Source organism: Castor canadensis, chromosome 9 (genome assembly GCF_047511655.1).
Source record: "Castor canadensis chromosome 9, mCasCan1.hap1v2, whole genome shotgun sequence".
Taxonomy (NCBI): domain Eukaryota; kingdom Metazoa; phylum Chordata; class Mammalia; order Rodentia; family Castoridae; genus Castor; species Castor canadensis.
This window is the reverse complement of record NC_133394.1, coordinates 113,156,671-113,173,856: the sequence shown is the minus strand read 5'-3', so window position 1 is coordinate 113,173,856 and position 17,186 is coordinate 113,156,671. Positions and strand designations below refer to the sequence as shown.

The 17,186-nt window shown below is 42.4% G+C and overlaps 1 protein-coding gene across 4 annotated transcripts in view; it reads left to right on the top strand.

Annotated features, from left to right (window-relative positions):
- The window catches only part of Pdgfra (platelet derived growth factor receptor alpha), a 47,306-nt gene that overhangs the window by 17,360 nt on the left and 12,760 nt on the right, over positions 1-17,186 (top strand). For all 4 annotated transcript variants that reach the window (XM_074042224.1, XM_074042227.1, XM_074042225.1 and 1 more), the window contains exons 5-16: positions 1-131; positions 2,422-2,593; positions 2,685-2,874; positions 5,942-6,057; positions 7,250-7,376; positions 8,600-8,793; positions 9,448-9,542; positions 9,743-9,875; positions 12,795-12,899; positions 13,273-13,383; positions 13,624-13,777; positions 14,458-14,624. In XM_074042224.1, coding sequence (XP_073898325.1) covers positions 1-131; positions 2,422-2,593; positions 2,685-2,874; positions 5,942-6,057; positions 7,250-7,376; positions 8,600-8,793; positions 9,448-9,542; positions 9,743-9,875; positions 12,795-12,899; positions 13,273-13,383; positions 13,624-13,777; positions 14,458-14,624 — 1,695 coding nt within the window. The remainder of the gene's footprint in view (positions 132-2,421; positions 2,594-2,684; positions 2,875-5,941; positions 6,058-7,249; positions 7,377-8,599; positions 8,794-9,447; positions 9,543-9,742; positions 9,876-12,794; positions 12,900-13,272; positions 13,384-13,623; positions 13,778-14,457; positions 14,625-17,186) is intronic.

Below are 17,186 nucleotides of genomic sequence, written 5' to 3'. Positions count from 1 at the left end.
CGACATCAGAACTGGATCTAGAAATGGAGGCTCTTAAAACTGTGTACAAGTCAGGGGAAACGATCATGCTCACCTGTGCTGTCTTTAACAATGAGGTGGTTGACCTAAAGTGGAAGTACCCTGGAGAAGTGGTAGGTACCCTGAAGACACTGAGTGGCATGGATCCGTGCATTCGAGTTATGCCTGTTGCTGATGGGCACTTCCTTAAGCTTCTGCTTCCTGTCTTGACAGTGAGCACATTTGACTCATGGCTTTCTCAAGGGGTGTGTTGAGGCTTGTTGGTCAATGACCAAGAGAGTTTGATATGATCACAGCTGGACCAGGGCCCTCAGAATGCACACAGATTCTTCACTGAGCCCTCTCTTTCAGAAAGAAAGAGGAAGGTTCTATTGTTATAATAAGCCAAAAATTAGAAAGGCAGGAAATATGCTAATTGCTGAGACAGTCATTCCTTCTCATTTTCTGGGCCTCATGCCCTTGAGTTCAGAGGCATTAGGCATTGTTGAGTGCCTGCCCTCCTTCTTTTCTGTTCATTGGCACCCCAGACACTGTGCCTCTCTGTTCTCCTCCTGTGTGCCTGGCTCACCTTCAGTAAATAGACATCTCTGTATCACTCAGTAAAGAGGCAGTGGTGGTTGTGAAGTCCCAAGCGCTATGTACAAGCTGGTCCTGTGCTGAAGGAGGGAGAGCAGAAGGTGGAGGTGGAAGTGGGCAAAGGAGACCATTATGTACCTCTGGTTGCTGGAGACTTATGCCCAGGGTCTCACGTGTTCTTTTTTGTTTTGTTTTTAGTTTTAATTGACACATAATAATTGTACAGATTTATGGAGTATGATGTGATTCATTCCTTCCTTTCTTCCTCCCTCCCTCCCTTCCTTCTTTCCTAGCTGGGCCAGTTGACATCTTTCTTTCTTTTTCTTTCTCTCTTTCTCTCTTTATCTCTCTCTTGTTCCCTCCCTCCCTCCCTCGCCCTCCCTCCCCCTCCCTCCTTCCTTCCTTGCTGCACTGGTTGGCACCTTTCTTCCTTTCTCTCTCTCTCCCTTCCTTCCTTATTTCTTTCTCTTTCTTCCCTCCTCTTTCCCTCCCTCCCTTTCTTTCTTTTGTGCTGAGGATCAACCCTGGTTTTCATACATGCTAGACAACTTCTCTACCACTGAGCTATACCTCAGTCCCAATGTAATATTTTGATACATGTATATCTTGTGTAATGATCAAATCAGGGTAATTAGTATATTCATTACCTAACACATTTATTATTTGTGAAGAAGCAATCAAAATCTTCTAGATGTTTTGAAATATACATTATCATTGACTATAGTTACCCTGCTGTACAATTGAACACCAACATAACTAACTTTGTACAAAGTCTTGCTCATGCGCTGTGGTGAGTGTGTAGGAGAACTGTATAATCGGTTATTGAAGTCCGATGTGGAAGTGATTAATCATGTTTAATACCATGGATGGGGGACTCATGGAGAACATTTTTCCTTCGTTCCTGACTTATAAATTTCTGTCTCTCTACTGATCATTTCTCTCCCCTATGCTTTTGCTGCTGCTCTTCCTTCCTCTCTGGGACACCTGATTGGGAGTTGGGTGCCCTCTAGGCCACATGAATGAAGGGACATCCTTATGTAGGTGTACATTTTCCCTGAAATAGGAAGCCATTTGATTTTTTTGTTCATACGGGATTGGCTTTAACTCTTAAAATACAAGCATTTCTTTTCATTTATGGGACATACCAAACCAAAACTCATGCCATTTGGCCCACACATATATAACCAAAGCACTGTTCTCTGTAACACATTTTTCATAAAAGCAATGCAAGTTTATCCCTGGAACTTTGTACAATACAGTGAAATAGAGGGAAAGCTACTTCTCAGAGCATCACACTGTAAACATTTCAGGTAGATAAGCCTTTAAATTTTGTGTACATAGATAAATGTTTGATAACTGATAGATACTATTCTTTAAATAGCACTTTATTATATATCCTTTTTCACTCAGCAGTGTAATTCAGACACCTTAAATACCCTTTTATTTGTTTAAAATTTGTTTGTCAGTGCTGGGGATTATCCCAGGACCTTACACATGCTAAGCTCACACTTTCCACTAAGCTACATCCTCAGCACAATATCCTTTTAAAACTTGATCTTTTAATGATCGGGGTTTTTTTAGACTTTATATTTTAGAGTAGTTTTAGGCTCACAGAAAAAGTGAGAGGTGCAGAGATGTCCCATACAACTCCTTCTCCCACACATGTGCAGCCTTCCCCATTACCGAGTCCCCTGCAGAGTGGTACATCTGTCATAGCTGACAAGTCTACGTTGACACATGCTTGCTAGTCAGAGGCCACTGTTTGCCGTAGGGTTCACTCTGAGGAGAGAGCTTTTTAAAAGTCAGTTTTCTTCTCCTCTGCTGTAGAAAGGCAAAGGCATCACGAAGCTGGAGGAAATCAAAGTCCCATCCATCAAATTGGTGTACACTTTGACGGTCCCCGAGGCCACGGTGAAAGACAGTGGAGATTACGAATGTACTGCCCGCCAGGCCCTTACGGAGGTCAAAGAAATGAAGAAAGTCACCATTTCTGTCCATGGTACATTCTGCTTTCTAAAATGTCAGTCGTCCATGATGCTTGGGATCCACATGCAGTAATCATTATATAATGGAAACTCTTCCCTGCACAGAGAAAGGGTTCGTTGAGATCAAACCCACCTTTGGCCAGTTGGAAGCTGTCAACCTGCATGAAGTCAGACACTTTGTGGTGGATGTGCAGGCCTATCCCCCTCCCAGGATATCCTGGCTGAAAGACAACTCAACTCTTATTGAAAATCTCACCGAGATCACAACTGATGTGGAAAAGATTCAGGAGATAAGGTAGAGACTTCCCTTCCCAAGAAGGGTTTCTTACTGTGTATCTTTGTCAACAGGTAGAGGTTGGAGGTCTTACCACCCAAAGCAAAAGTCAGACTACCGAACATAGCAAGCTGAGTTAAGACATGCTTACAGTCATGGTCCTTTAATGATACCATGCAATGTGTAGTGGTATGTTGATAAGTATTTAACAATGAAACAAGAAAAAAGAGCTAAAAAGTTCTGCCCCAGTGAAAGACAGGTTACTGGGTCTAGCTAGGGGTGGAGGAAAGATGGTGAAATTGGGCACAGTTGGATTGAATATATATCTTGATGTTCAGTACATTGCAAGTTGACATGTGTGGTGATTCTACTTGCGAGGCAATTAACACATAAACTTACATGGAACAAAATGTTGCTGACTTCATTTGAACACATTTGTCCCAGTCCAGGGCTCCACGGAATTAAGGGTAGAGCCTGGATAAATTTGGTTAGGAGAGACTCTGGTGAACTGTTGGGATCCAACCTTTGATAAGAGTGGTAGATTGCTCTCACCTCTTAACTAATGGTAGAATTTTGGGTAAGTTACCCATTGGCCTCAGTTTCCTCATCTGTAATGTAGGATTAATAATAACACCTTGTATTTTTTGAGGCAAGGAATTAGATTACATGATCTCTTGAAGTTTTTTTTTTTGGCAGTACTGGAGCTTGAACTCCAGTACTGAGGATCGATCCTAGAGTCTCTCACATGCTAGGCAAGTGCTCTACCACTGAGCTATACCCTCAACCCTTCTTGTATTTTTCAGCTAAGATTAGAATAGGTGAAACGGGAATCAGAAGGAACTTTCTTTTTGGCAGCACTAGGGTTTGAACTCAGAGCCTCATGCTTGCTGGGCAGGTACTTTTACTGCTGAGCCACTCAACCAGCCCAGAAGGAACATCTTGAAGGTTCCAGCTGATTAAGTCTTATGCGCTTGTTAGAAATTATCCCTAGAGACAAAAGTGAGTCCTGCATTTCAAAAGCCTGCAGGAAAGGGGTACACCAGACCTTTCCCACTGGTTCCTATTTCTGAACTAAGTTCCATGTACAATTGAGAAGCATCATCTGAGAGAAGTGTGTGTGTGCTTAGGGATTGAACCCAAGACCTGTGCGTGCTAAGAACACATTCTGCCACTGAACTGTAGCTCCGGCCCATAAGGTGGAATTTTATGATCTCTATAAAGCAGTGAAGAAAAGGAAGTGGAACCCTGGAAGGCTTTCTCCCTCCCTCCCTCCCTCTCTCCCTCCCTCCCTCCCTCCCTCCCTCCCTCCCTTCCTCCCTCCCTCTCCTTCTTCCTTTTTTTTTTGTTATTTTGTGGTGCTGGGGATAGAACTGAGGTCCTTATGAATGTTAGGCCTTCTCCTCTGAGCCACACACTGTGACCTAAGAGGCTTTCTGGTGACATGAAGCAAAGGTGTATACGAGGTGGGAAGTTTTCCACTAGGAACTTTGCACCCTGTTGTGAGGATTGAGGAATAGGGCCAGGCCCAGCTAACTCTCTGCACAAGTGTCTGCAGGATCTGCAGGCTGTAATCAATAGCAATGAAAAGTCAGGCTCGCCAACGGAGAGCTTTTGGAAAGCTGCCTCGTGCAGTGATTCAAGAATCCTTCAGCACATAGCTTTTTTGGTTCTTATTATCGGCCAGGCAACACCAGAATGAACATAGTGAATGGGCTATCTGGCTTTGTGGAGTTAAAACCAGTGGCCCCACTGGCTTTCTTGACTGAAGGAATGTAGACAAGGAATGACAGAGGATTATTTGGTCACCAGCAGCCAGGCGTGTTTAAAGGACTTTGAGGAAATCCAGTCCTGAAGCAAATCCAATGTGATGCAGAGGACAGCAGAAAAAGCCCAGCCTGCTCTTATACAGGTGCCAGTGTCCCAGCATTTGAAGGACTTTTAAGACAATGAAATACTTTCTAACATATAATCTCATTTAGCAAATCCTCAGAATGACTGTGCTGTGTGGACAATTAGAATTTCTTTTCTTCTTTTTTTTTTTTTTTCGGTGGTACTGGGGCACTCAGAGCCTCACCCTTGCACTCTACCACTTGAGCCACTCTGCCAGCCCTTTTGTTTTGTTTTGTTTTTCGAGAAAGGGTCCAACAAGCTGTTTGCCCGGGGTGGCTTTGAACCATGATTCTCTTGTTCTTTGTAGTAGCTAAGACTACAGGCATGAGCCATTGGCGTCCAGCTCAGTTATCACATTTTATAAATAAGGAAACTGAGGCATAGGGAATTTCAGTAATGCCCAAGGTCATCTTAGTGACCAAAACTATTCTCTACCCAACAAATGGCTTTTACACATTGAGATGTTTTATAAAGGACAAGCAAATGGAAAAAGATTATCTTTATACATTGCCAAATGCCTTGCATGGTACACATGAGAAATCCTTGGGGAAGGTTTATTGAAGTGTGAAGAAGTGTCTTTTTTCTAACTCATTTTTCTGACTTAGCAATGGAATCCTATGCCAAATCAAACAGAAAGAGGATGTGTTGTAATGAGCTTCGTTCTACTCTGTCTGCATCTATCCGGTCACTCCCTCCTTTCCATAGGGAAGCACTTTATCATTAGGTTCTTATGAAACCTTCCAGAGTTGATTAAGGAAATGCAAGCAAGTAGGACTGTTGGATCCTTGATTCTTTTCCCCATCCACACAGAGAGTCTCCTCCTTTCCCCCTCAGACAGGGTTCCATGTTTGGCAGAACCATCTAAATGATGGATGTTTTGGAGAAGCAACTTTTTTTTTTTTAAAAGGTAAAAATCAAAGGTTTTCTTTAAATAAGAAAAGCTAGTAGGTGATACTTATTCTCATTCAGAAGTGAGGCCTTACCAGAACTGTAACTCTCGGGGATAGCTATCTTAAAATAACTGGTTTTCTGTTGTGTGTATGATTCAGATCTTCAATGTGGGGGAACTCTATTGAGAATTCCAGAAAAGAGACTGATGTTTTTACAAATGTAAATTTTAAATTGGAGACTGTATTGGCTTCAACAATTGGAGTTTAATTAGCTACTGGTCACTGAAACAAAGTTCTTTTCTTTTAAGGTATCGGAGCAAATTAAAGCTCATCCGTGCTAAGGAGGAAGACAGTGGCCACTATACAATTGTAGTTCAAAATGAAGATGATATGAGGAGCTATACTTTTGAACTGTTAACTCAAGGTATGTAAAGGTGTGTAATGGTAACGCCAGCTCAGTGAATGACTGAACTCAGCACTTCTGTCCCAGGTGAAGCAGGAACTGGGAGATGACATACATCAGCGATAGCTTTGTTGTAACTGTATAATTCAGGGATAGGTTGAGCATTTCTAATCTAAAAATCTGAAGTGCTCCAGAATCTGAAACTTTTTGAGCACTGACATGGTGTCACAAATGGAGAATCTAACACCTGACATCACAGTCAAAACATGGGTACACAAAAATGTATAAATTAAGTTCAAGTTATGCATAAAAGGCATTTAGACTGGGTCCCGTTCCCAAGATATTGCATTATATATATGCACTATGGCTAAATCTGCAAAATTGAAATCCAAAATACTGGATTTTTTTTTTCCAATTTGGAGGATTTAACCACTGAGCTGCACACCAAGCCCCAAACACTTCTGGCCCCAAGCGTTTTGGATGAGGGGTGCTTATTCTGTAATTTGGGGGAGGGCTGGGTTACTCTGGAGTACTCTGACTAGGAATTCCTAGGCAGGACAGCTTTCTTAGCACCTGCTTCTCAATATGGCACCTAGCACCATGATGCTTTTAGGTCCAGATGACCTTCGATTGTTCCAGAGAGTTTGCTTAGCATCCTTTGTAAACATTGTTACTGTGGTCCCTGCCAGAGAGAGTGCCCGAGTCTGTTCATGTTTGAGTCCCTCCATATGCAGACGCTGTCTTAGGTGGACTCTTTTTGTTCTCACAATAATCTGTGATGTAAGTATTAGCCTATTTCCAGCTTATTTGACTACAGATTTAAAAAGAAGGAACTTTACAACCTAACAACGTCCCACAGATGCACTTGGGCAAATTCTGCTTTAGATTATCTTTTTCTTGAATCCATTAGTCGAATTCCAAGCAGCGCTAATATAATTTGAAGAGTCTTCTTGCCTTTCAAGCCAAGTGCCACAGGCACTTTTCACTTTCCTCATTCCAGATTTAAAACATCGCAGGCACAAACCCCAAAACACTGAAACTGTGAAAATGCTCTTAACCAAGTGGGTCTGTTGAAGAGGGAGTGTTACTCATACAACTAGGTTCAGCCCCCTCTCAGGTGGCTTGAATTCCACGTAGACAGCTTCTGAACTCATATGTCACTTTGGAGTCCCCACAGTTCTGCCTGATTTTGACTTCTTTCCACCTTTTGCAGTTCCCTCATCCATTCTGGAGCTAGTCGATGACCACCATGGCTCTGGTGGGGGACAGACTGTGAGGTGCACAGCTGAAGGCGTACCTCTTCCTGACATTGAGTGGATGATTTGCAAGGATATTAAGAAGTATGGAAACCAGATGTTTCTTATTCTTGTGTTCAGAATGTTCCTCCCTTCACACAAAGAACCTCACATGCATTGTGTTTCTTTGGCTGTTCCTTTTTTATGTTTGTGATTCTTATTTGGCCTCAGGCTCGTGTTACTCATAAACTGTAAGACAGGGTTCTGCACATGGACCCCAGCTTTGGGTTGTGTGTGTGTGTGTTTATGAAGAGGTATAACAGAAGGTCTGTGGCTTTCCTCAGATTCTTCAAGGGTCTCTAATACTGAAAAAAAAGGTGGAGTTTAAGAAACTTTGTCCCAGAGCATTTTCCCTACCCAAGCCCATATGTTTTCTCTCTCTTTTCTTATTTGGTGAACTTTTGTTTCAGTGGCTATGGTGGCATGTGAACCTAAATGAAAATTGTGCCCGCTCTCTCCCTCACCCACCTGCTGTTTGATGGGAGTTAACTCACCTGCGTAGCCCAGGCTGACCTTGAACTCATAATCATCATTCCTCTGCCTCCTGAGTGCTTAGCTGTATTCTTCAACTTTTTACAATGAGCATTTATTAATTGTACAAAATAATGGGTTTCATTATTACGACATTTCAAACATTTATATGATGTACTTGATCATGTTCACCCTCCTATTACCCTCTCTGTACCCTTCCCCCTTCCTTTACCTTCTTAAATGGGCATGGGCCATGTGTCACCCCTCTCCCCATGGTGACTGGCTGTGTTCAGAAGCCTCGATTTCTTCTTCCCAAGGCTGAGAGCCCTGGTCCTATTCTTTCCTAGGGCTCAGGGGTAACTGGATGCTGACTGGAGCTGGGCTCCAGGTCTTATAACTCAACTCAGGACTGTTCCAACCCTACTGATGTTCTAGGGGCTCTTCCCAGTGTGGGTGGTGAGAAGGGAAGATGTTGGTCTTTTTGAAACAGTGGGAAATAAGAATTGTCAAACATGCTTGACATTGAGCTGTTCAGCTTGTTCATAGGCTCAAGATTTGGGATCGATAGTTATATTTTATTAAACTTATTTATCTCTGCTCCTTCACAAACAATTAACTTTGAGTTATCAACATTCAGGTATTTCCTCTTGAGCCTGTGCAAATGAGTTTTAATGTTGATATGCACATAAAATGAGAAAGCGAAGCTGTGATGCACTCAGATGTAGACAAGGTCACTGAGCCACTCCATAACTCACGATAATGGACTGTATATTTGTGTCCTGTTTGTTTCTCTGTAGATGTAGTAATGAGACTTCATGGACAATTTTAGCTAATAATGTCTCAAATATCATCACGGAGATCCACCCCCGAGATGGGAGTACTGTGGAGGGCCGAGTGACATTTGCCAAAGTGGAGGAGACAATTGCAGTTCGATGCCTGGCTAAGAATCTCCTTGGATCTGGGAACCGAGAGCTGAAGCTGGTGGCCCCCAGTGAGTTGCTCGATAATCAGGACAACTCCAGGTCATCACCTGAGCCCTGTCTACATCAGGTGGAACACAGAGTCTCCATAGGGTCATGTAGGAGTGAAGGTCCCAAGGCAGAAATTCAGCTGAGTGTACTTAAAGGGCCTTTCTTCCAGATTCCACACACAGCTGCATTTTGCAGAGGCCCCTGGACATTTTGCTGAACTATTAATATAATCACTCGTCTCTTCAATCTGAGCATCTGTCTATGGGATGGAAAATGAGGAAGAATCTTTTATCTCACTGCCCCTTCAACAGTTGAGACAGGTTGAGTTCTTAAAACAAAAAGGATGAATGAAGTCAAAGTAATAGAACAGAATGCAGTCTGTTAAAGTAAACTTTATAATGAAGCTTTCTGCACATTCGGTAGCTCTCAGTCTCATCTATCAGTCTCTGTTGTTCTCATTCTGTCCAAAATGTTATTGGAGCATCTTTGAGGAAGTGTTGAGTTCTCCGGATAGAATTTTTTCCCCTGCTTTTCCCAAGAAAGAGCTGTGTAGTTTCATGGTGTTTAAGAGATGGTATTGCGGCCCTTTCACTTCCTTACCTGCAGTGAAAGGTTCTCACTCTCCTGCACATCTGTAAGGAAATTCTTCACCATGTCTCTCTTTTGTCCCCCAGCCCTGCGTTCTGAACTCACTGTGGCAGCCGCAGTCCTGGTGCTGTTGGTGATTGTGATCATCTCACTTATTGTCCTGGTTGTCATTTGGAAGCAGGTGGGTATTTTCTTAGAGCACTACAGGTCTTTGAAGCTAGTCAGAACAAGAACAACAGCCTCATTCAGTGCGTGGGCCAGAGAAGGGGCCCAGTAATGGCAGGTGGAACAAATGGTGTTGGACCTCCTCTGTCTCACAGTGAAGATCTGGTGTTTTGGGACTTTGGTAATTCACCAGTTATTTGTTCTGGTCATTCATAGAAACCAAGGTATGAAATTCGCTGGCGGGTCATTGAATCAATTAGCCCCGATGGACATGAATATATTTATGTGGACCCGATGCAGCTGCCTTATGACTCGAGATGGGAGTTTCCAAGAGATGGACTAGTGCTTGGTAAGTTCCTGAGGGTGTCTCCCAAGACTCTAGGCTCACTTGTACATACCTTTATTATTTGTAGGCCTGGGGTGGAATAAGGGATCTCAGCTCTGCTTAGCAAGAACTATGCAATAGAAATTTGCTTGCAGAAATACATTTTCATTTCATTACCTGGGGCTAGGGGGGACTTAGGGGTAGAACACATGCCTAGCATGTATGAGGCCCTGGGTTCTTTCCCCAGCATTGCAAAAAAAAAAAAAGTTGATTGTATCATTGCAATGATTTTCAAAATCTCATACTATAAAAAGTTATGGCTGACCAGGCTCTGGTGGCTCACACCTGTAATCCTAGCTACTTGGGAGGCTGAGATTGGGAGGATCCTGGTTTGAGACCAGTCTAGACAAATAATTCATGAGAGCCCATCTTCAAATTAGCCAGACCAAAATGGATTGGAGGTATGACTCAGGTGGTAGTGTGCCTGCTTTGCAAGTAAAAATCCCTGAGTTAAAACCCCAGTCCTAACCCCCTACCCCCCAAAAACGTTATGGCTAAAGAACATTTTACAAAGGGAGAAAAGAATATGAGAAGGCCTGACAAAGATATCAGCAAAGTGACTTTGCTTTGGAAATGACACAAATTGAAAGTGAAATGAATTCCAGTATACATCCTTTTTGTAATACCTTAAGGATTTTTAGACTAAGCTCTAGGTTCTGGCATTCAGAATTTATGAGATTATCCATGATAGAGACTAGTTATAGAAATCATATATTTCAAGGATAACATGGTTATCATAAGTCATAAATCATATAATATTGTGACTTGCTGATACCCATCCCTGGATTTGGGTCAAAATACCTACTGATTTTCCCATTGGAAGGAGGTGGGAGTGGAGGCAAGTGTTTGTTGTACAATGTCAGATGGAGAATGATACTGTCTTAATTTTGCAGTATACTGCATTTGTTGGTGCTGTTTTTTTTTTTAAACAGTGCAGCAACAGCTTTTTAGTAAGGTAAGAAACAAAGTATTTAACTCATTCATTAAAAAAAAGGACTACATGCCTGGCACAGGTGGCTCACGCCTGTAATCCTAGCTACTCAGGAAGATCACGTTTTGAAGCCAGCCCGGGCAAATGGTTCGCAAGACCCTATCTCGAAAAAAACCCTTCACAAAAAATAGGGCTGGTGGAGTGGCTCAAGGTGTAGGCCCTGAGTTCAAACTCCAGTACTGCAAAAAAAAAAAAAAAAGAAAGAAAAAAAAAAAGGACTACATGAGAGATGAATAGGAAAAGCACAAAGCTGTCCAAATTATATTCTTAGGATGCATAGGATACTTCTTTATATATGCAAATATAGGATATAAAATTATAGGCACTACTACGTGCAGTGGTTCAAACCTGTAATCCTAGCTACTTGGGAGGTAAAGATTGGGAGGATTGCAGCTTGAGGGCAGCCTGGGCAAAAAGTTCAGTAGACCTCCATCTCAGTCCATAAGCTGGGCGTGGTGGTGAGTGCCTGTCATACCAGATATGCAGGAAGCATAACTAGGAGGATCATCGTCCAAGCTGGCCCAGGCAAAAAATTCCAGAGCTTATTAAAAATAATTAAAGTGAGAAGGGCTGGAGGCATGACTCAAGCTGTAGAGTACCTGCTTAGCAAGAACTAGGCTCTGAGTTCAAACCCCAGGACCACCCAAAACCAACCAACCAAACAAAAATACTGGTATGTTTTAAAGGAAAACATGTCAAAACAACCAAGCCAACTTGTTACAGAGTTCACGTACTTCATTCCTGGGCTGAAACCAAGTACTTGATGTCCAGGGAAGTCCTGTTTTTGTTTTTTTTTGTTTTGTTTTGTTTTGTTTTAAATCACAGTCTGAACGAATGACAACAAGGCAAAGGCAAATGAAAGTTAGCGTTAGAGGTGTGCCACAGAGAATAATCTCACCAAGTATAGTTTTAATTATCCACTGTTTCATGCCAAATGCTGCACAGTTTAGGTCTTAGTTACTTAAACTGAAATCGAACAGGGAACCCTCGATTGCTCCCAATTTCAAATGCTTACATCTAAGCTTGCTTTATTATATTTTCACCACTGTTTTCCAAAGAGAAATGAAGAGCTTAGAGAAGTTAAGAAGTAATAAAATATGTGGGGAGGACAAGGGCGGAATCCCTGACAAGCACTGCTTTTCTCTGTGCTCCTGGGCACGGTGGAGCAGTGCCTTTCCGGGTAGGGTTGCCAGCAGTGCCCATCTGTGGGGAGGGCAGTGTTGGCTCCTCGTGTCTTCCATGGGCTGTTTCCTGGATGGGCTGCCCATGGTAAGTGGCACCCTGGAAACATTCCTCTTACACTGTGAGCTCTTTAAGGGTGAGGAAGACAGCTTCAATTTCTCTTTGTCTCTCCAGACATTAAGGAAAAGGCTGCTTCAGGGCATGTGGAGCCTCTGCTGTAGTGGCCTTCTGACAGATAGGCAGCGAGGAGGCCATCCCTGGATTCAGTGATGTTTTGAATCCTCAGCTATTTCCAGTAGCTAAGGGAATTGATGCGAAGGATGCCTCTGTTTGCATGTGGGAAACAGAAGGGTAAAGAACCAGGGCATTTGGGCAGGAGCCACAGAAGCAAGTGCAAAGCAGCCCAGGGCCTGGCCAGCACTGAGCTGGGAGCTGGGAGCCAGTGTTCACACAGGGAGGGCTGCCCCTTCCTCTCTGCCGTCTGTGTTTTCCTTTCCATTGCAAATGTTATTTGACAAAAGCAATTACACTAATTTCCTTCCCTGTGGGCTCAATTCTCTTTTTGACATGATGTCTTAGAGGAATAATTAGGCTTACTCAATACAGGAAAAACACCCACCCAGCTGTACACCCGTGAGTGCTGGCTGTGGCCAATAAAGCTGAGGAGGCGCCTGGAGCTTGCATGTGTTGATGATTCTGTTTGCCCACAGGTCGGATCTTGGGATCTGGTGCATTTGGGAAAGTGGTTGAAGGAACAGCCTATGGATTAAGCCGGTCCCAGCCTGTGATGAAGGTAGCGGTGAAGATGCTCAAACGTAAGTGCTGCTTCCTAGGGATATTTGAACACGGAGATGTAAAGTGAACTGCTCAAATGCACACAGCTAGTAGGGTAGCAAATTTAAGACTAGATCCTGGTTCTTTTGCCTCTAGGTTTTTTTTTTGTGTATTTGGACTATTTTATTGATTTGGTATATTTTCATTGCTCTTGTCACTCACATGTTAGAAAATCAGGCGTTATTTCTAGTGACCTCCTTTTATCCTTTAGAGTCTAGGCTGAGTGGATTTCTGTTCTTTCAGACTCTTCATAATAAAATGATGTAGAATCACAAGGTTAGCCATACTCTTGGCTTTTCCTGAGAATGAGCAGATAGCATAGTTGAATTGATACATGATTTATTTCTTCAACAGCCACAGCCAGGTCCAGTGAGAAACAAGCTCTCATGTCTGAGCTGAAAATAATGACTCACCTGGGGCCCCATTTAAACATTGTGAACTTGCTGGGAGCCTGTACGAAGTCAGGTAGGCTCACTGATGGGATGAGTATTGCACTGAACACCTGTGGTTGTGAAATTGTCGAGCCAGGAGAAGTTCTCCCTCTTCAACCCAAGCACACCTGGGAATATTAGGCTCTTTTAGTGGAGTCCCCGGTTCTGATGGAAGCTCACTATTTTCGAGTGGCTTCTTTTGCCAGTCCAAATAGAGCAATTCTTGGCTTTTCCATCCTTCATAGCCATCTCCTAACTGGTTTTGTTCCCATAGGCCCCATTTACATCATCACTGAGTACTGCTTCTATGGGGATTTGGTCAACTATTTGCATAAGAATAGGGATAGCTTCTTGAGCCACCACCCAGAAAAGCCGAAGAAAGAGCTGGACATCTTTGGATTGAACCCAGCTGATGAGAGCACACGGAGGTGAGTGTGACGAGACATTGATGTCCCATTGTCTTGTAAGCCTCACAAATGGAGAGAACCCACGTCTTCAGAGATTTTGTGTCTGTAGATTCAGAGGTAGCAAGACTTAGAGTCCAGCCAGCCTACCCATGACAGCGCAGATGGGTATGTGTTGTCTGCAGGTGTTTTGGACTGTGTCATTGTGGGAAGGCCATTTGAATGAGAGTGAGAGTTGGACTCATTGGGGGAGCCATTTTGTTGTTTATGTGTAACCCATCGGGATGTGTAAAATGAAACTTTGGCCAGAAATGCCTGAGTTTTCAAAGCTTATGAGAAACAGAAAATCTCCAAGCTTGAGCTATTACTGATCCTTGCTGAATCTGAGCCCATAAATCAAGCTACTGATAATGGTTTCCATAACAGAAACCTATAAGTGGTTTCTATAAACCTACAAAGCTCTCTAGAAGTCTGTTAAGAACAGAAAGTACAGTGACCTCACTCTGTATTAAATAACTTCATGGCCATCGAATGGGTGCTAAATTTATTGAGTAGCAGGAACCGTCTGCCCAAGCCATATGGTTCATGGCTTATGAGTTCAAAGACAAAGAAGGAATAATGGCAGACTTAATGTTACGAATTTTTCAAGTTTTAAATGTAGCAAGGGGCTGCCTTAGGTAAGATTTCTGTGTCTCTTTTTACAGTTACGTGATTTTGTCTTTTGAAAACAATGGTGACTACATGGACATGAAGCAAGCTGACACCACTCAGTATGTGCCCATGCTAGAAAGGAAAGAGGTCTCTAAGTATTCAGACATCCAGAGATCACTGTACGATCGTCCAGCCTCGTATAAGAAGAAAGCTGTGTTAGGTAAAAGTGTCTGTACTCACTCTGCATCTTACGATCTCCTGGTGGTTTAATATGATACTGAAGATACTCAGAGGAAGGTGAATCGGGCTGATAAGTAACGGCCAGGCCACATAGTCCCTAAATGCAGGTCCGTTCAACTGGGTCTGTGACATGTTTTTATAGGTTTGTGACCTGTGGATTAAATTAACTGGGTATATAGCTCAGTGATAGAGCACTTGCTTAGCTTGTGTGGGATCCTGGGTTTGATCTCCAGTGCTGCAAAAATAAATGAATGAATAAAGAAAGACTTAATGTAAGCAATTTTTCAAACTTCAAATGCAATTGCTTTACAGAATTTGTTCTGATATAATGACTCTCTCCTCCTTTTTCTGTTAACATGTCTTTCTTTTTAAATGAAGTCATGGTGATTATTGATGGGTTTTATATTTTATGCTCTTGCTTGGCAAAATTGAAAGTTGGCAATGTTACATTGTTTCCTTATACTTTTTTTTTCTTAACTTTTATTTTAAGACTGATGTTGTGAGTTCAATAACCCTTGATTTTAGCTTTCTTAACATCCAGTTTGTGATAGAAACTGTAGAATAGACAGTTGGAGGTTGTTTTTTCTGACAAGTGTTTCTACTGATTGTTGTCTGAAGGCAGATCTATCTGTTTTCAAAACAGAGGTGTATGTGGAAGGGTTAAGTTGATTTGGAAACTCCAGGGTGCCTATCCAGTGCCAGGCCAGATGGACCAGCTCAGGTTCTGCTCTGGGTGGCCCCTCCAGGACTGTAGCCTAATCATAGACTTGGACTGCTAGATGGGTCTGACCTTGGCTTTTCCTGTGATCTTGTCATTTTGGGTCTGAACCCTCTCATTGGTGGATGCAAAAGTGTTGAGCTGCCATGGAAATTACTTTTAAAATCGCTAGTGTGCTCTGAATTCTTTCAGGATTCTTAAGCAAAAGGTACAATCCATTAAATAAAGAATGTGCCTGTTTTGTAAAGCTTGGTACACAGTAATATTTTCCATTTCTGCAATTCTAAGTTCCATTTATTGCACATTGCCAAATGGTGAACTTCCAAATACTTTTTAAAGCGTATGCAGCGAGAGTTATCGGAACCAGTGCTTCCTCTCCCGCCCATGTGGTTAAAAATAGTTCCCATTGCTTCTCAGGCTGAGCTTGTGGACTTGGCACCAGATGTGAGGGGAACCTGAGTCATGCTTAGGGCCAGGCCCTGTTGGCAGGCAGGCCACGGTTTTCTGGCCTGCCTGTAGCTGGCTGAAAAAAATGTGAATGGCTGGAGCTACTCTTCACTTGCCTGAAAATTCTCAAAAAGGACTGAGTCTGCTGGCCTAGATTGCTGTCTTCCTCGAAACCCTGGGACCCTTCCAGATGGGAAGAATTGGGGAAAGTGGGCAAGTTACACTCAAATGGAAGTCAATGCAAAAATCAATGGCACCAGTCTATAAGATTGCTGCCTTGTCTGTTTAGTAGTTGATTTAATAATAAGCAAAATACTCTGAAGCTAGCTTTGAAAAGAAAATAAAGCAATTTCCAGAAAGTACTTTTTTCAAGGTGTCTTTGTGTATTTGTCATGGAAGATTTTAGTGTGTATGTGTGTGTGAGTTTTAAGATGGCTGACCTCTCCAAATGTTGCTGGGAAAACTGGATATCTGCATGCAGAAAACTGACACTGGATCTTTATCTGTCACCCTGTACAAGTATCAACTCAAGGTGGATTAAGGACCTTAATGTAAGGCCTGAAACTTTGAAGCTAGTGCAGAAAAGAGCAGGGAATACACAGGAATTAAGAGGTAGAAGCAATAACTCCTAAGTAGAACTCAAATGGCTCAGCAGCTAAGAGAAAGGATTGACAAATGGGAGTACATGAAATTAAAAAGCTTCTGCACAACAAAAGAAATGGTCTCTAAATTGAAGAGGGTGCTCACAGAATGGGAGAAAAATCTTTGCCATCTATACATCTAACAAGGGATTAATAACCAGAATATACAGGGAGCTCAAAAAAACTAAATTTCCCCAAAATCAATGACCTAATGAAGAAGTGGGCAAATGAACTGAGCAGAGCTTTTTCAAAGGAAGAAGTCCAAATGGCCAAAAAACACATGGAAAAAATGCTCACCATCTCTGGCCATAAAAGGAAATGCAAATCAAAATCACGTTAAGATTCTGCTTCACTCTTGTTAGAATGGCTACCGTCAAGAATGAGGATGTGGGGGAAAAAGGAACCCTCATACTGCTGGTGGGAATGTGAATTAGTACAACCACTATGGCTCCTCAAAAAACTAAAAATAAATCTTCCATATGATCCAGCAATACCACTCCTAGGGATATCCCTGAAGGAATGTAAGTCAGCTTACAACAAAGGCACCTGCACACTCATGTTTATTGCAGCATTATTCACAATAGCTAAGCTATGAAAATGACCAAGATGCCCCACTACTGATGAATGGATTAAGAAAATATGTGGTATTTATACACAACGGAATTTTACTCAGCTACAAAGAAGAATGAAATTTTGTCATTTGCAGGTAAATGGAACTAGAGAATGCCACCTTAAG